The sequence below is a fragment of the Lonchura striata genome, chromosome 36, assembly GCF_050655825.1.
Source record: "Lonchura striata isolate lonStrDom1 chromosome 36, ASM5065582v1, whole genome shotgun sequence".
In the NCBI taxonomy this organism is placed as follows: Eukaryota; Metazoa; Chordata; class Aves; order Passeriformes; family Estrildidae; genus Lonchura; species Lonchura striata.
The window spans coordinates 12,747,604-12,766,385 of NC_140738.1; the positions used below are offsets into that span (position 1 = coordinate 12,747,604).

The following is an 18,782-nucleotide window of genomic DNA, read 5'->3' on the forward strand; positions in this document are numbered from 1 at the left end:
GTTGCCATGGACACCAGCTCAGGCCTGGAGCCAGAATCTGTTTCCATGGCAACTACTGACACTCCATCCCCAGGCTCATGGGATCCCAGAACCACAGAACTGGCTGAGCTGGGAGGGGCCCATCAGGATCCTTGAGTCCAACTGCTGGCCCTGCACAGGACACCCCAACACTGCCAGCCTGGGCCTGGCAGCGCTGTCCAAACGCTGCTGGAGCTCAGAGAGCCCTGGAGCTGTGACCCTTCCCTGGGGAGCCTGGGCAGTGCTCCAGCAGCCTCTGGGCAAAAACCTTTTCCTGAGATCCAACCTCAGCCTGCCCTGACTCAGCTGCAGCTGCTCCCTCCACTCCTGTCCCTGGGCACCAGAGTGAAGAGGTTCCCTCAGCCCCAGCCAGGGACCCGCTCCCAAGGCTGCTGCCTTGGCTACCAGGGCTGGCACCAGCTGGGATGCTCGGTTTCCACAGGCTGGGGTTCAGGAATGGGATTCCTCAATTTCCTGCTCCTGCTAAAACCGCCCTGCCATTTGTTGCCCTCCCACTTACCATAGAAAGCACAAAAGGCAAAGATTCCAGGCTGGAATAAGAACAATTTACTGGCAACAGCAACAAGATGAAGAACAAACAGGAACAGAAAAAATATTGACAACAGAAGGGATAAGAAAAACTAATTACAGGGAAAACTACATCACCATCACTTGTATCTTCCTGGCCACGTGTTTCCTCCTGCATGGAAAGGACACCCTTCTCCTCAGGGAAAGACAGAGTCCCTTTCCTGCCCCTGGCAATGACCTGAGGTGGGAGTGAATGTAGTGACAGGGCCATGGCCAGACCCTCATGTCCTTCAATCCCACATAAGGTCATTGGCAGGGGCAGGAAAAGGGACAGGTGTCTTCCCAGCATGGATCACAGGGAACATGGATCACCAGGGCTCTTCCCAACAGGGTCTCCTCCAATGGGGGATGAAGCTGGAGCAGTGCACAAAGCTCTTCCTGCAGCTGGGGCATTTTCAGGACTTCCCTTACTGGTGGCTCCGTTGGTGTTTGGTCAAGTGAGAGCTCCAGGTGAAGCTCTTCCCACACTGGGCACACAAGTATGGCCTCTCCCCAGTGTGGATGCGTTGGTGGCTGACAAGATGGGAGTTGTGCTTGAAGCCCTTGCCACAGTCGGGGCAGAGGAAGCGCCTCTCCTCAGTGTGAATCCGCTCATGCAGGAGGAGATTTGAGCTGCTCTGAAACCTCTTCCCACAAGTGGGACATATGTAGGGCCTGTCCCAGGTGTGGATTCGCTGGTGCCTGATGAGGTGGGAGTTCCGCTTGAAGCCCTTCCTGCAGTAAGGGCAGCAGAAGGGCCTCTCATCCATGTGAATGCGCTGGTGCACAAGGAGATTGGAGCTGGTCTGAAAACTCTTACAACACTTGGGACACTCGTAGGGCCTCTCCCCAGTGTGGATGCGTTGGTGGATGATGAGGTCGGAGCTCCATCTGAAGCCCTTCCCACATTCCCCACACTTGTAGGGCCTCTCCCCAGTGTGGATGCATTGGTGGCTGACAAGGTGAGAGTTGGAACTGAATCCCTTCCCACACTCCCCACACTTGTAGGGCCTCTCCCCAGTGTGTATGTGTAAGTGCCTGACAAGGTTGGAGCTGCAGCTGAATCCCTTCCCACACTCCCCACACTCGTAGGGCCTCTCCCCAGTGTGGATGTGTAAGTGCCTGACAAGGTGGGAGTTGCAGCTGAAGCCCTTCCCACACTCCCCACACTCATAGGCCCATTCCCCTGTGTGGATCATCTGGTGTAGTTTCAGATTTTTGCTCTGGCTGAAGCTCTTCCCACACTCCAAGCACTTGTAGGGCTTCTCCCCATCAGGAAGCTGCTCAGGGACCACCAGCTCCGAGCTCTGGCTGAAGCTCTGCCCACCTTCCTGGCCCAGAGTGGGTCTTTCCTCCTCAGAGCATCCTGGGCTGGGCTTGCAGCCCCTCCTCCTGTCAGATCTCCAGGGATTTTCCTCCCTGGTGGATTCTTGCGCTGTGGAGTTGCTCACAATGGCCTCTTCCATGAGGTTCTGCTGCAGGGATTTGTCTTTCCTGGTTTCCATCCTCAGCTCCTGCTCTGGGGGAGGAAGGACAAGGAGAGGATGGGATTAGCCTCCATGCCACAGGGAAGGACAAGGAGATCCCCCCAGAGGATCCCTGGCAGGAGGGCATCGGCAGCGGGGCTGTCCTGCAGCCGGGGGCCAGGCTGGGCTGGGAGATGGAGCAGGAGAGAGGGGGAAAGGGGCACTGACTTCCTCCTCACCTGCCTTGGTGTCCCAGGGCATCTTCCTCTTCCTTGCAACCTTCTTCTCCATCTGGCGAATGTTTGGGCATGGGAAATCCTGTTTTGGGAGGAAAACAAGGGATGAGCACAGTGAGTTTTGTACTGGTTTGAACACAAACCAGGGGGAGAGTTTTAAGCCAGAATGACAATTGAATAAGAAAATTAAGATCACGGCAATGATACAGAAACACTGGCTTAATCTGACAGAGTCAGGATATAACCTGACACCCCGTTGGTCAGGGTGGTGGTAGCTGTCTGATGAAATGGTGGCTGCAGTCCAGCTGGAGTGATAAACGTGATTCTGTCAAAGCCGTGATCCTGGTCTTCCTCTGAAGGTCCAGTGGTGGTTATGGAGCTCTTGTCCTCTGGGAATCCAGTAGTCAAGGTGGTTGTGGTGTTGCAAATGGTGAGATTATATCCAGGCAGGAATTCTTGGTTCCTCCCCCTGGGCGGAGCATCCCACAATGGGATGATGTAATTTTATCAGTGCTGCAGTGACACTCAGTGGCCCATTAACAGAAGATGGCCCCTGGAGGGCGTTATCAGGGCTGAGCCATGGAAGAGATAAAGAACACTGTCCCACATGTTGATAACAGTTTATGGAGATGGTGACTGAAAACACTTTTGGTTACATCTGACACTGTAACCTGAAACAGTGAGGCAATCCCTGCTCGGGGTGGGGGGTGAACACCACCCCCCTTACCCAAACTGGCTCCGGTGTAAAACCCCCACCCTGGGAGGGCAACGCACACAGGGGACAATATCACACTTGCCCTGTCCCAGGGGAGATCTTTGTCCCTGTCATTCCCTTGCTCTCTCCCCTTTTCTCTTTCTTTCCATCTCTCTCTTATGTTTGTTAAAATCACTGGAAGAAAGGGAGCAAATGATACCAGCGAGACTGACAAGGATCATTCACCCCAAAGTGAAGAACACAATGCCACTAAAGTCCTACAAGATGCCCAGCTGAAGTACCTAAATTCCCAAATAACTCTTGAATTCAGGGGCTTGGGGGGAGAATCATTACTTTCTTGGTCCCTGTCAGCTTTGTGACAGCTGCACAGAACTTTCCCTTCCTTTTAATAATCTGTATTGGGACAAATTTCCATGTTTCTTTTTTTGCAACCTGTCAGCATCTGAGCTGGAACTGTGCTGGAACTGATGAAATTTGGAATTGCCACAGAATTCCTTCTGTTGTTGGTTTATTAATGTTTGGGATTTGTTTGAGTTTCAATCACAAGTGACTTGTGGAAAGAACAAATCTTCCTCAAGGCATTTTATGTAGGGTTAAGTTTAATTTCTGCTGAGTTTGTTTTGTCCAGTGCCCAGGGGATGCTCAAGGGGTCTCTGGTTTTGGTTTGGACCTAATTTTCTTCTGATTTGTCTTTATCACTTAAAAACACCTGAAAAATGACTAAAACGAGTATTGACCAGAGATGTCAAAAGTCCCACCATTTAAGAGGTATTTAAGGTGGAATTTACGGTTTGGGAACATATTGTGCAGGATTTCTGTGTTCTTGGGGGATATATGGGAGTATTCTCCATATTTTTGCACTCCAAAAGCCAAGGTGGATTTGTCTGTCACCGCAAAATGACTCAATCCCACCTCAAAATGGCTGGTTCCCATCTCAGTCACATGCCAAAATTAGTCGATTCCAGAGCCTCCAGCGTTATATGGGGTTGGAAGGAGATTGGGAGAAGTGAGATCCAAATCTCAAGTTGTGGGGTCAGGATTGTGTGGGGCTGAGTGGGTGTGATTTATTTTGATAGTAAATAAAACGATCAGAATGATTGATTTCTGTTCCATTCATTTTCTGTCAGTTCTGGTTTGCTTTTCAGAGTGCTGCCTTCTCACCTGATTTTGTTTATGACCTCCTGTCCCTGACTGAAAAGCAAGATGTGTTCTTTTTGCCATGTGTATGGCAGTTGTCCTGTGTTAAGTGGGCAGTTTTTCCTTATCTCTTCCACAATCAATCCTCCCTCAGGGGAGAAATCTGCTGATAATGAACCATTGAATGTCACAGCATGACTGATAAGAACTGTAACATCCCATTGTGAGATTCTCCACCCAGAGGGAGGAGCCAAGCATTCCTACCTGCATCTAGTCTTGAGATCCTGGCCCACCAACACAGCTTTTTCTGCGCTGGATTTCCCAGAAGAACAGCTGCCTCTTGCACTGCCTCGTCTGGAGAAGACACCTTTCTCTATAGGATCACTACTCCAACAGAACCACACCTATCACTCCAGGAGGACTGCAGCCACAATTCCAATTGGACTGTGACCAACAACCTGTTCAACAGAGTGTCAGGTTGTATTCTGGCTCTCTCAGTGTTGTTCTGGTTCACTGCATTGTTCATATTTTCATCTTCTTCCCTCATAAAAAACTGTTATTCCTCCTCCCATATTTTTACCTGAGAGCCCCCCTTAATTTCAAATTTATAACAATTCAGAAAGAAAGAGCCTACATTATTTCATTTCAGGGGAGGCTCCTGCCTTCCTTAGAAGACACCTGTCTTTCCAAACCCAAACACCTCCTTTCTCTCCTGCCTTCCTTTGCCTGCTCTGTTTCTCTCTCAGTGTCTCCCTTGAGCCAGGGAAGCTCCCACCAAAGACCCTGCCCTGATTTAATTCCCAGTGCAGGAGCTGCAACAACCATGGGTGAAGTTATGAAGGCTGGTAGTGAAATGTCACTGTAGGATCTTGCTCCACTTGGATTGTGGCTCCTAGTTAAGAGCTTTGCCTTCAAGAGCAGGAACATCTTTTCCTGTCTGGGAACTGGAATTCCAGCCCCTGGGAGTGTGTGCCATGGATCCCAGAGGGGCATTCCCGAGGCTCCCAGTGTGCTGCTCCTGCCGTGCCTCCCAAGGAGCTGTGTAGGGCAGGGGACAAGGTGCAGCAGCTGTGTTGGTGCTCAAGTGCCACAACAGCCCCTGGTTCCAGGAGTTTCTGCACTGCCAACAGCGGTTCTTGGGTTCCCATGATGCCCTGCTGTGTCCCCATGGATATTTGGTGTCATGAAGTTCTTCAGAGTCACAATGGCACCTCGCTCCATCAGCTTCTGCAGTGTACAAATGCCCTCCTTGGACGAGGAGTGTCACCATGGACCATTGGCTCCATGCAGCCCCGCTGGGTCACCATGGACTCCTTGGTTCCATGAGGTTCTGGGGGTGTCTCCATGGTCTCCTTGGATCCACAGTGTCACAATGGACCACTGGATCCACGTGGCCCTGCTGTGTCACCATGGCCCCTTGGTTTCATGGGTCCCCAGGGTCACAATTGACTCCTTGCTTCCATGTCACCCCCTCAGTGCCAAAATGGCCCCTTCGTTCCATGGGGAACACAAAAGATTTATAGAAACATTGAGCAAATCCTGCTTAACACAGCTGGGAACATCTGTTTGCATTCCAAAGAGAGGTTAAAGGTGAGGCTGGCACCAGCAGCTTACATCTGCAACAGAGATCCAGGGAAAGGACAGGGACAGATAATTCAGCTGGGAGACTCAGAGAATTCTGCTTCCAGAGATCAGCTCTGGTCACACTGTCCCTTGTAGAAAGGTGACACCATTCCAGGCAGCCTGTACTGAGCAGGTGGCTCCTGAGTGGGGTTTGTTGTTTAGGAAACCTGCTCAAGCTTTTCCATTCTTTCTTTCCCAACAGGAAAACTTCTCCTGGGCCTGTGTGCAGGCAGAGCCCTGAGGAGAGCAGGTGGGACACAGTGCAATGGGCTGGGACATGGAGCTGCAGAGCTCAGGGACAAGGTTCTGCTGCAGGGCACAGGGATGTCAGTGCCAGGTGGGCGATGTCAGACATGGTGAGGCTGGGGGTGAGGAGCAGCTTGTCCAAACAGGGTCAGCCCTCAGGGGGCTCATTCTTCTACATGCCCAGACCTCCTAAGGAGACAGTGAGCATCAAAATCACTTCTATCAGCTCTTCTCTGAACTGGAAAATAAAAAATACTCTGTTAAAATAAATAATTAATGTTCCATTAAATCTCTTTTCTTAAAGGATCTTTAAACTGACTCCAATCTGCTGTACAGGGCCTGAAAACTTGTAGACAATTGCAGGAAGAGGAAGCCCGCCCCACCGAGGGCTTTGTGTACTTTAATGAGCCCTACAATGGATCTTCAGCTGAGTCCAGGACCCTCAGGCACATAGAGAAGGCTGAAGAAGCTGCTCAAGGAGTCAGAAGCAAAACGCCAAGTCCCTTGGAGCATCACTGGGCTCCACTGAGGGCAGGGACTGCCAAAGGCTCCCAGGTGAGAGCAGGTCCTTGAGGCCAGGATTGCAGGGAGCCCAAGGCTCAGAGCAGGGAACTGCAATGCTGAGCAAGGCCTGGGCTGGCTGGGGGAAGCAGAAAGGCCAAGCCCTGAGCCCAGCCTGGCACAGCAGGGCCTGTCCCTCACGGGTGGCTCGGGGCTGTTTGTGGGGCAGGGGGGATGTGAGGGGCAGCAAGGACAAATGCCAAAAATCTGCAACCCCTGCCAGTCTCCTCAGGGAGGGGCACGGGAGAACCAAGGTGCAGCCCCTCTGTCGTGGTTTGACACGGAAAGAGAATTTTTTTCCCGAAGGAAGAGGTCAATTTAGATATTGACCAATTGAAGTTGAACACGCCTCTGAGAACACAGAGGAGTTAAAAGCAGAATTCCCAGGGGAACTCGCTCTCTTTGGTTCTGGTCAGCGTGCAGTGCAAACTCTCCCCTCCCCAGCCACGAGCTGGGTGGGAGAGGGGAAGGCCCATGGCCTGACTGAGGTAGGCCCAAGGGTGGTGGAAAGACTGGAACCGGGCTGGCCCCTGCAGATGGAAGGGTGGAAGAAATCTGGGATGTCTCCATTCCCCCCCCCACCCCAGAGTTTCTCTCCCGAGAGGGAGAGAGAAAAGAGACAGCGGCAGTCAGTGGCGGGGGGAAGCTGCAAGGTGCCCAGTTGCGTGGGAGTTGCTGGATGTCCGGGCATCGAGCCATCCCTGGGAGTTCGGACTTTTAACCCTTCCTTGAGAAATGAAAGCTTGTGAATTTTTCCTTCCCCTCCTCGGTTTGAAAGAGAGGAAGAGGGACACCTTGGACCCTGGGATGTTAGAAGGAGGAATTCTAGATGGGAGGGGGACAAGGAGTGGCTTTTGGCTGGACTTTTCCGTGTTAGCCACAACCTGAACCAATCTTCTCCTTCAAGAGGGACTGTGTTTTGGGAGGATGCCAGTGAGTCAAGAGACCTGCTTCGGCTGGGAAAAAGACAAAAGTGAACAGAGAAAAGGTTAGGGGGTTTGTGGTGTCGCCCCCTTGTCCTGGAAAGGAAAGAGAAGAGAAGAAGATCTCTGCTCTCGAGCCCTCGGCCCCAGGGGAAAATGGGGGGGACTGTGGTCCCAAACAATGAAAAACTGAACTGTTGTTTTCTCCCCTCTTGGCAGGGCATCCTTGAAAGGAAAAATCCTAAAAGCAGTCTGTCCATCCATGCATTGGTAGTGAGAGCACTGTGCATGGAAAGGAGAAGGGTCACCATGGCAAACTTTTCTCCGGGCGGTGCCATGTGTGACATGGAAACACAGCATGTGGAGTGTGTTTCTTGGGGGGTCTGTAGCACAGGGGAGACTCTGTTCCCTCGATGGACTGAGTATCGATTGTTTGGAGGGTGGAAACCTGATTGGGGTCCAGATTGTGTCTCACTGTGGTTTGTTGGAGTTGGGTGGTGGGGGGAGGAATGTTTTGCAAGGTTTTCATTTTATCTTTGTGTGGTTTTTTTTTTCCCTTCTTTAGTTTTCTCTTTTCTTTTGTAGTAGTAGTTTAATAAAGTTTTTTTTCTGTTATTAAGCTTGGGCCTGCTTTGCTCTGTTTAGATTCCACTTCACAGCATTCAAGGGAGGGATCACATTTTCATGGGGGCACTGGCATTGTGCCAGTGTCAAACCATGACAGCCTCCGAGGAAAGTTCCTTCTATGGGCCCTCCAGAGGTGCTGCCCGAGCCCAGGGACAAAGGCCTGGGTGCCTCTGGCCCTGCCAGCCCTGCCCAGCCCTGCCCAGCCCTGCCCAGCCCTGCCCATCTGTCCTGCGGGCTGTGCCCCCTGTGCGCTCTGCTCCTCTGCCCTGGCCGGCTGCACTCGACCATCTCGCTGTGCCCCAGCATTTCTCACCCAGCGTTTCTGTGCCCTCCCTGGGCTCCCTGCACTCAGCGCTGCCGGCTCCTGGCACACAGAGCCAGGCCAGGAGCCCACCCTGCCAAGGGTGCTTTGGAGCTGGGCAGTGGCTGCGATGGCTTCTGAGCTCAGCAGCTGCTTCTGGGATGGCTCCATGGAGACCCAGCCCAGCAACGCTGCTGTGCATATTCCCTGCTGAGGGTCACACACTGGCGGGGCACATTCCCTGGCTGCAGGATTCGTGCCCAACCCAAGCACTGCTCTTATGGCTCCAGCACTGCTTTCCAGCAGACACAGGGGAAGGCAAACTGTGTGTAGCTCATGGTATGTTAGAGTGTCTAAAACTCGCTAAGTCATTGATCTTAGAGGTGAGATGCATTTGGAATTTATGAGATGGAGAACAAGATGGAAAAGGGGAGCATAGATATAAATAGGGGAAAACATTTCAGATTGTTTCTTTTCATCTTCATTTCACTTCTGGAAAGCTGTTTCAGTTTTTCAGGAATCTTCTCCACAGTCCTGTTTCCTCTTCTCAAGAACCCTTCCTGGAGAACGAGGTCGAGCTCTTGTCACAAGATGTGCCACCAACTGCAGCTTCTCTTGGCTTTCCACACCCTGTGTGCTGCTGGACTCTTGCAGCAGAGCAGGACAAAGGTTTGGAGAAGTTGACAGCTTGTCCTTTCTTTAACTGGTGGTCTGGGGAGTTGTGCTGGGGGTAAGGTTTTCATTGTTACTGTTCTAGGCTAAAAAACCAGGAGGTGGTACCAGGAATTGTTAGAGAATACAAACCTGTCTGAATTCAGAGAAATAATCTCCAGAGCCTGCAGCCCAAAGTGGAGAGTTGTGTAATAATAATCATTCCAGCCTGTCAGTGGACATCTTGAAAATGATCTGGAATGTGAAAATGCTCTGACAGAGGGAGTTTGTTTCTGAATTCAGTGTAGATGATTCCACATCTGGTGCATTGATGCATAAATCAAGAGTACAATCAGTTCCTGATAAGCACTAGAACAAGCTGGACCTCTCAGAGTAGCCAACTGAAAGAATCTGAAAAGGAGAAATGCAGGCAATGACTTGGTGAACCTTGCCTGGAAGAAAGGTGTTTTTCTTCTAATAATTACTAGTCCATTCCCATGGCTTTTGGCTTTATTAACAAGCACATTTCCATCCCAGATTCACCATGAAATGAGAAGCCTGAGCTTGTGGAAGTGCCTGAAAGATGCCCTGTTCCTCTGCAGGGACACTCAGGCTGGAGCAGGAGCCAGAGCCCTCTCTGGGGAAGCCTCCTCTGAGCTGGAATTTGTGCCGTGCAGGGAGAGGAAGAGGAGGAGGGGAGAAGGCTGGGTGCTGTGTGGCAGGAGCAGGAGGTTTGGGCCGCAGGACATTCCGTCTGCGCCGCTGCCCCGCAATGGGCGGCCGTGCCCGGGGCTCTGGGCCTGGCCCCGCGTGCGCTGAGCTCCCTGGGCTGGGCTCAGGCTCCCGCTGGGACTGGGCACAGGCTGGGCTCTCACTGTGCTCACCAGCAGGAAAAACACCTCTGGGCATCTACAGTTCCTGCTGCTGGGAAGAATAAATGAAGCAAATTGAGAAGTTCTGGTTTCTGTTTCTTTTGGTGGATGTTTAAATTTAGTTCCACACTGCAGAGGCAATTTCTGTAATGGCCTCTGTCAGTTTATTCTATTTCATCAGCACCAGCAACAGGGCTGTGTTTGAGTACTGCAAATGTGACCTGTGTGGCTTTAATTCCCCTCACCTTAGTGCTCAGGAACTGGTGGGCATTCCAGTATCTGCTGATCTTTATGCCTGCAACAAAAATACTGACTTTGCTGTCATGAAAGCACTGTGGGTAGCACCAACTGAAAGAGGCACTTGCAGTTTTATGGATAAAATTCAGGTGGTAAGTAGCAGGGCAAGAGCAGCCGTGCTCTGCAATTCCCAAGGCGAAGGCAGCAGCAGCCTCCTGCTGTCAGCTCAGGGTGAGTAAAACAGCACTGAAAACAGCGCTGGAACCCGATCCTTCCTTCCCCTGGGGGCTGGCTCGGGGCAGCACAGGCGGGCCCTGGGGAGCCAGGGCTGTGTGCGGGTGCTTGTTGCTCTGCTCCAGAGTCCATCTGGAAAAGCCCTCGGCAGCCGAGGCAGGAGCAGGCGGGAAGGGGCCGGCGCTGCTGCTGCTCCTGCCGGGAGCCCCGGCCGGGCCGGGCCGGCGCCCGCTGCGCTGCGGCTGCTGCTGCTGCCAGAGCCGGGCGGGGTCGGGACAGGGACGGACACGGCACAGCAAAGGCCGGGGCTGCAGGGCTGCTGGTGCTCGGCCAGCGCCGGCACAGAGCTTCAGCCCGCAGCCAGCCCAGAGCGAAAGGCTGGGAAAGGCTCCATTCCAGCCGTTCTTTGCTCGGCACTGGGAAGGGACTGAAATTAAAGGAGAACAGCAGGGCCCGACCCCTTCTCCTTGGGGAGGAGCCCCACGGCTGGGGCTGTGAGGGGCCATGAGGGGCTGTGAGGGGCCATGAGGGGCTGTGAGGGGTCATGAGGGGCTGTGAGGGGCCATGAGGGGCTGTGAGGGGCTGTGAGGGACCATGAGAGCTGTGAGGGGCTGTGGGAGGCCAGGCACATCATGGAACCAAGGGTCCATTGTGACACTGCAGAACCAAGGAGATCATTGTGACACTACACAACCTCGTGGAATCAGGGCGCCCATGTTACGCTACTGAACCTCACAGAAGCAAGGGTCCCTTGTGACACTGTGAAACAAAGGAGACTGCTGTTGGCAGTACGAAAGCTTGTGGAACCAAAAGTCCATTGCTACACTGTGGGGCCTCATGGAACCATGGAGACCATTATGACATTTCAGGACTCATTGGAGCCAAAGGGGCCATTGTGACACTGCAGGGCCTTGTATAACCAAGGGGCCATTGTAGCACAACACAGCCTCATGGATTCAAGGGGATCACAGTGACAATGTGGGATTCCACAAGGGCCCGTGGGGCTCCATAAGGGGCTATGGGGCTCTATAAGGGGCTGTGGGGCTCTATAAGGGGCTGTGGGGCACCATGACACCACGGGGCCATTCCGACTGTGGAACCAATGACACCATTGTTACACTATGGGGCATCATGGTACCAAGGAGGCCATTGTGAACCAGTGGGGGAACCCGCTGAGACTATGGTGACACTTCAAGGGACACTGTGGAACTGCAGGGCCTCATGGAACCAATGAGACCATTGTGACATGCCCCAGCCTCATGGGAGCAAGGGGCCCTTGTGACACTGTGGGGCTTTGTAGAACTGAGGGGCCCTTGAGACCCTGTGTGGCACCATGGAACCCAGGAGAGCTCTGTGACACTGCAGGGCTCCGTGGCACTGAGGACTCATGTAACAGTGAGGAGCCCAATGGAGCCAAGGATCCATTCTGTACTGCAGGGCTTCACAGAACCAAGGTGCCAGTGTGACACTGCCAGGTCTCATGGATCAAGCGGACATTGTGACATTGCAGGTCCCCATGGAAGCAAGGGGCCAGTGCAACACATCCAGGCCTGGTGGAACCAAGGGGCCATTGTGATCCTGGGGAACCCAACAGAACCAAGGGACCATTTTGAGACTCCGTGACCTCATGGAACCAATGGACATTGCCCCATGGAAACAAGGAAACCATTTTGACACTGCAAGGCCTCATGGAAGCAAGGGGCCATTGTGCCACTGTGGAGCCAAGGAGACCATTGTGATATCACTGGGCCTCATGGGAACAAAGATCTACAAAGCTCTGTTGTGATCCTACAGGCCTCAAGGAACCAAGGAGCAATTGTGATGCTGCAGGGCACCAAGAATACAAGAGCATGGAACAGGTCTGGCTGGCTGAGCCTCCTGGGGGCCACCTGACTGGTCCAGGTGACCTTTGAATGTTGAGGGTTGTTTCTCATCAGCTCCTGAAACCCTGGAGTTCCATGCTTTCCTTCCTGTGGGAAAGAATTGTCCTTCTCCTCCAGGGGTTTATGGCCGAAATTGGGATGACTCCACCAAATTTTATTATATCCAAGGATTATTCCCATATGAAACTTGCCAGGGCTCACATCTCTGGCTGACCATGACCTCTTGGGAGCCACCTCTCATCTGCCTTCAAAATACTGGGGGCTGTGCTTTTCTTGCCATTTTAAAAAAAAAAACCAAACATCATTTACATCCTGGCACCCATGGCCAAGATTGAGAATCTGCCTCCAAAATTCCTTATATGCAAGGATTGCTCCCAGACAAAACCTGCCAGGACTGTCCAGGCTCCCTTGGGCCAGCTCTCATCTGCCTTTGAAACACTGGAGCTCTGTACTCTCCTTCCTATGGAAAAGAACTGTCCTTCTCATCCAGATGTCCATAAACAAAAGTGGGGTTTGGCCTCCCAAATTCTTTCTGCCCAAGGATTCTTCCCTGGTCTGGCTGGCAGGTCTGGCTGCCTTGCCCTCCTTGGGGCTGCCTCTAATCAGCCTTTGAAACACTGGGACTCCACCCTTTCCTTCCCATGACAGCTGTCATTCAAGCCCAGGAACCCACAGCTGAAATGGAATTCCAACCCCAAATCTCCCCATATATCCAAAGGCTGCTTTCAGACAAAAGCTGCAGGTACAGACAGGTCAGACTTGCCTTAGCCTCTGGTGACAGCTTCTCATCTGCCTTCAAAGCCCTGGGGCTCTGTGGTTTCCTTCCTGTGGAAAAGAACTGTCCCTCTTGTCTGGGTACTCTTGGCCTCGGGCACTTGACCACTCTATAAGGACAAAGGAGCTCTGTGCTCAGTGGGGTGGAGACTAAGGACAGCAGAGCAGAGCCCTGGGAGGGACTGAAGGGTGATTTCAGAGATGGCGGAGCCTTCTGACATAGAAGAGAGCAGCCAGAAAAAGAAAGAATTAATGCCAAGGGCAGCTGGTGAGGTCCAGACTGGACACAAGAGGAGAGGAATTTCCCTCCCAGGGCAGGGCTGTGGTGCAACACGTCCCCAGAAGGAGCCTGGAGCAGCCCAAGGTTTAGTGTGGCCAGGCAGGGACAGCAGGAGGCAGAGCTGCCAGCAAAGGAAGGGCCAGCGAGGTGGGGCAGCCGGGGGTGACGACAGCCTGCAGGGACAGAGGCGCAGGGCAGGGACACTGTGGGACAGCCTGGGCTGCAGAGGGATCAGGGATGTGCAGCAGCTGCAAGGCCCTGACAGAGCCAACCTGTGCAGCCCTTTGGCCATGGCTGCTGGCCCTGGGCCTGAGGCCACGAGGGGACAAGTGACCCTTGCAGCCCTGGGGCCTCAGTGCCTCCTTGTCCCTGCTCAGCAGCCTGGCAGGGGCCGCCCCATGGTCCTGCCCTTGGCACTGCACAGCCCCACATGCCAGTGCCCATCCCGGGAAGAGCCCTGAGCAATGAGGGAGGGACAGGATCTGCCTTGCCAGGGGCTGGGGCTCTGGCCTGGGCCCTTTGCATTCCTGAAACACATCCAGGTTTGCTCAGCACCAGAGACACCTTCCCCTTGCTTGTCCCTTGCTGTCATCTCTGCTCCAGCATTATGCTCTACTTGGGGACACTTTCTCAGTCGTTTCCCTCAGTGGGACCCATTAAAAGTCCAAGAAACTTCAGTGTTTCAATCACACTTTGAGTTCTTGAGAAGTTTTTTGAGCACACTCTCTGGGAATGAGACTAATGAAAACAACAGCAGCCCCTGAGAGGGTAATTAAAATCCTTGTGCTGTGTCTGTGCTGGTAAGCTGGGCTGGGCTCCTGGCACAGAGGGTGATGCTGGTAACCAAGCAGAGCTTCAAAAGCACATTCCACTTGCTGAGCAGCTCTTCTGCCAGCCCAGCAGGGCTGGGGCACTGCCTGCAGCCAGCCTGAGCACAGCACAGAGGCACAGAGAGCTTCAATCAGTCAGGGCTGGGAAGGGGCTGAGAAGTGCCTGGGGCAGAATCACTGCCAGCCCTTGGCACAGGAACCTCTGGCTGCAGGACAATGCAGCTGCAGCTCCTGCAGTGATCTCCTAAAGCTGGAACATCCCAATGCCCACAGATCCTGTGAGTACTGAGTATTTCTGGTGCAGGGGAGGTGAAATGCTCATGAAGCTCTGACATACTGAGGGCTTCTGATTAGTCACAGAATATTTCCAAGACAAGGATTTTGATAAAAATGTGGAAATTTCCTAAGAATTTGTAGTCAGCTGTCTACTATTGAAGAGTGGCAGGGAAAGAAGGATAAATATTAAAGGTTGACTATGAATATTGACAAGTGCATGAGACATCTGAACTGCTACTTTTAGTGATCTGTAGGTTCACAGGAGATCCCTAATGTGCTTTCAGCCACTCTGTCCATGGACAGCACCAGCATCACCTTTGCTGGAGCCATCAGGCTCAGTCTGAGCTGTCCTTTCTCCAAGCTGCAAACAGAACCTGCCCCCAGCCCGTGCCCTGCAAACAGGCAGGGTTCTGTCAGGCCAAGGAGAGTGCACAGAGATTTGGGGTCTGGAAGTGCTGGCAGGGAGATTTCAGGCACAGGGAAACAGCTGCAGGTGGAAAATCTCCAGGAAGCAGAGAGAAGATCAGGGAAGGAGAGAAAACAAATCCCAGAAATGCTGAGGCAGGGAGAGTTTAGAGATGCCCAGAGGATCCCCTCCAGTGCAGCCCCTCCCTCTGCACAAGCCCCCTCCCTCCTGTGCCCCAGCCAAGCCTCTGCCCTCAGGGCCGGGGCTCCAAGGCGTGCAGCAGAGCCGTGGGGCAGCTCTGCAGCCCCGGGCCCAGTTCCCTCTGCAGAGCACAGGGCTGGGAGCAGCTGCCCGGCACTGGGGGCTCTGGCAGGGGTCACAGCTGGCTCAGGGTGACACAGCTGTCCCCAGTGCCCGGCTCTGGGCAATGCTGGCAGTGCAGCCAGGGAAGAAGCTGCACCTCCCTTCATCCAGTGCCATCAGAAGGACACTTGGAAGTGTCCCTGAGATTTCAGTCCAAGCTGGGAGCTTCAATGCTGGGTGCCAACCTGTCCTAGAGAATCTCTGATTTATGAGATTTATGGGGAAAGGTAAAGGTGTTGTGACACTGAAAATGCTGCTGGGTTGGTGAAATGTGCAAGGTCAGTCCTTGGCTACAAATGTGGAGCTGGGCTGTGGTGGATCCATCTGCTCTTACCTGTACCTGAGGGTTTATAAGAGAAACATGGGAGTGTGAACATCCTTCATGTGAGAAAAATGAAAGCCAAGAGAAGCTCCAAACAGAATGAATAATCATCTCCTCTTAGTCTCCACTCATCATCTTTCTTCAGAAAACTCACTGTATTCATCAATGGGATGGAGATATGCAGAGGGTTTCTGATATCCAGTAATACCAGGAGAAACATGGAGACAGCATAAAAAGAAAATCACAAAACTCTCAAATACAGAAGTGTATACATCTGTGTTACAGAGGAGGGTGTATGGGAAATGGCTTTAACTTTCGTTACAGGCATCTCCTCTAACTCTTCACTGTCCCTTTCTCCATGAACAGGTGCCCATGTGCAGCCACAGCAAATGTCCAACAGCAGCTCCATCAGCCACTTCCTCCTGCTGGCACTGGCAGACACACGGCAGCTGCAGCTCCTGCACTTCTGCCTCTTCCTGGGCATCTCCCTGGCTGCCCTCCTGGGCAACGGCCTCATCATCAGCGCCGTAGCCTGCGGCCACCACCTGCACACGCCCATGTTCTTCTTCCTGCTCAACCTGGCCCTCAGCGACCTGGGCTCCATCTGCACCACTGTCCCCAAAGCCATGCACAATTCCCTCTGGGACACCAGCACCATCTCCTACACAGGATGTGCTGCTCAGATCTTTTTCTTTATGTTCTTCTTTGGAGCAGAGATTTCCATCCTGACCATCATGTGCTACGACCGCTACGTGTCCATCTGCAAACCCCTGCACTACGGGACCCTCCTGGGCAGCAGAGCTTGTGCCCACATGGCAGCAGCTGCCTGGGCCAGTGCCTTTCTCAATGCTCTGCTGCACACAGCCAATACATTTTCCCTGCCCCTGTGCCATGGCAATGACCTGGGCCAGTTCTTCTGTGAAATCCCCCAGATCCTCAAGCTCTCCTGCTCCAAATCCTATCTCAGGGAACTTTTGCTCATTGCAGTTAGTGCCTGTTTGGTATTTGGTTGCTTTGTGTTCATTGTTTTTTCCTATGTGCAGATCTTCAGGGCTGTGCTGAGGATCCCCTCTGAGCAGGGACGGCACAAAACCTTTTCCACCTGCCTCCCTCACCTGGCTGTGGTCTCCCTGTTCTTCACTACTGGTATATTTTATTATCTGAAGCCTCCCTCCGTGTCCTCCCCATCTCTGGATCTGGCCCTGTCAGTTCTGTACTCGGTGGTGCCTCCAGCCCTGAACCCCCTCATCTACAGCCTGAGGAACCAGGAGCTCAAGGCTGCACTGAGGAGACTGATGGTTGGTTGCTTTAAGGGACATTAAACTGCTAGTCAATTTATGCAAAGCACTTGTAGTAAAAGTCATCTTTGGTACTTCTTCTTGGTTTAGTTATGGGGATTTTTTTCCTCTGTTTTTCTTTTTTCATATTTTCTACAATAAATGTCATTTTTTTGTGCCATTTCTCATTTTGTTTTTCTACACCTTCCCTGTGCCAGACTGTGTCAATGAGGGGCTGCACTACTGGTGGCTTTCAAGGAACTAAAGAATCTCCCAGCAGTTTTCTCCAGAGAGACCCGTTTATTGCCTTCTCTGGAGCTGCAGCAGCAATGTTTGTGTGCAGAGCTGGGGGCAGATCAGTGCTGGCACAGCAACTCTGTTCCTGCTGGCCACAAAATTCCTGATCCAGGCCAGGAGCCATTGGCCTTCTTGGCCACCTGGGCACACTGCTGGCTCATGTCCAGCCTGCTCTCCATCAGTCTCTGCAAGTCACTTTCTGCCTGGCTGCTGTCCAGCCCCTCTGTCCCCAGCCTGTAGCACTGCAGGGGTTGTTGTGGCCAAAGTGCAGGACCCGGCACTTGGACTTGTTAAACCTCACCTTGTTGGATTTGGGCCCTGGGTCCAGCCTGTCCAGGTCCCTCTGCAGAGCCCTCCTACCCTCCAGCAGATCCACACTCACACCCAGCTTGGTGTCATCTGCAAAGCTGTCCTTGGTTCCATGGGCCCCTCAGTGTCACAATGTCCCTTTGGTTACACCAGGCCCTGCACTGTCACACTGGTCTCCTTGGTTCCGTGGAGCCCCAAAATTTGACAATGGACTCCTTGGTCCCATGGGGCTCCACAGTGTCACAATGTTCTCGTTGGTGCCGCAGTTTCACAGGGGCCCCTTGGTTCCATGGGGCCCCAGGGTGTCACAAAGGCCCCATGGTCACACGAGGTCCCACACTGTCACAATGCTCTCTGTGGTTCCACAAGTCCCGTCAGTGTCACAATGGACTCCTTGTTTCCACGAGGCCCCCCAGTGTCACCATGGCTTCTGTGGTTCCACCAGGACCCAGTGTCACAGGGACTCCCTGGTTCCATTTGGCCCCAGACCACCCAATGGAGCCCTGGTTCTATGGGGCTGCACAGTGTCACCATGGTCCTCTTTGTTCCATGAGGCCCTGCAGGTTCACAATGGCCCCAGAGTGTCCCAATCATCACAGAATGACAGAATCAAATAGGCTGGAAAATACCTTTGGGATCACCAAGTCCAACCAATGCCCTAATACTGCCTTGTCACCCAGACCATGCCACTGAGTGCCACTGGAGAGGGACAGTGACTCTGCCACCTCCCTCCTGGCCTGCCCATTCCAATGCCCACTCACCCTTTCTGAGAAGAAAAGACTCTTGAGTGCCAGGGGTAGTATGAGGGAAATGGTGGGGAGTTGGTGCGGACAAAGTCTGATTGATTGTCAGCCATGAAGTGTCTTGATTTTCATATCTGTTCAGACTGCATTAGAAGATGCTGGGGTTCAATATCAATTGGACATTGCTGATATCAGTCCATAAACAGGAAAAACAGGAAAAGAAAACAGGACAAAACTGTTCTCTCTGCATTGTTTTCAATACAGTATATTCACTTTGAATACACTTCCGAAATCTGTTTCATTTACCACAGAAGTATTGAAAACTTAATATATTCCCAGCAGCTTTTTTTTTTTTTTTTTTTTTTTTTTTTTTTTGCATTTTGAACAATTATTTATGGGCTTTTCTCACTGAATTCTGTAACTGAAGAGCTCAAGAAAGAAGAGGCCGCTGGAGCAGTAAAATTCATCAGCAACCTCCAGGAGGCTGAGGATGCATCCCCATCAGAGCAGCAATGAGCAGAAATGGGCACAGCTCTGTGGCTGCCCCAGCTCTGGGATGGGCCCTGGTCCTGGAGCAGGAGCAGCTCTGGAGGGCCCCAGGGCCGGGG

At 52.7% G+C, this 18,782-nt stretch overlaps 2 protein-coding genes across 2 annotated transcripts; one reads left to right on the forward strand and one right to left on the reverse strand.

Annotated features, from left to right (window-relative positions):
* Positions 1-257: 257 nt before the first annotated feature.
* Positions 258-2,870, reverse strand: LOC146764188 (uncharacterized). The gene has a single exon (XM_085565674.1). It carries the CDS (start codon positions 2,088-2,090, stop codon positions 1,014-1,016), a length of 1,077 nt encoding a protein of 358 aa, XP_085421800.1. The 5' UTR covers positions 2,091-2,870; the 3' UTR covers positions 258-1,013.
* Positions 2,871-15,356: 12,486 nt separating this feature from the next.
* Positions 15,357-18,129, forward strand: LOC144248753 (olfactory receptor 14J1-like). The gene has a single exon (XM_085565682.1). The coding sequence runs from the start codon at positions 15,938-15,940 to the stop codon at positions 16,868-16,870; it is 933 nt and encodes a 310-aa protein (XP_085421808.1). The 5' UTR covers positions 15,357-15,937; the 3' UTR covers positions 16,871-18,129.
* The last annotated feature ends 653 nt before the right edge of the window (positions 18,130-18,782 follow it).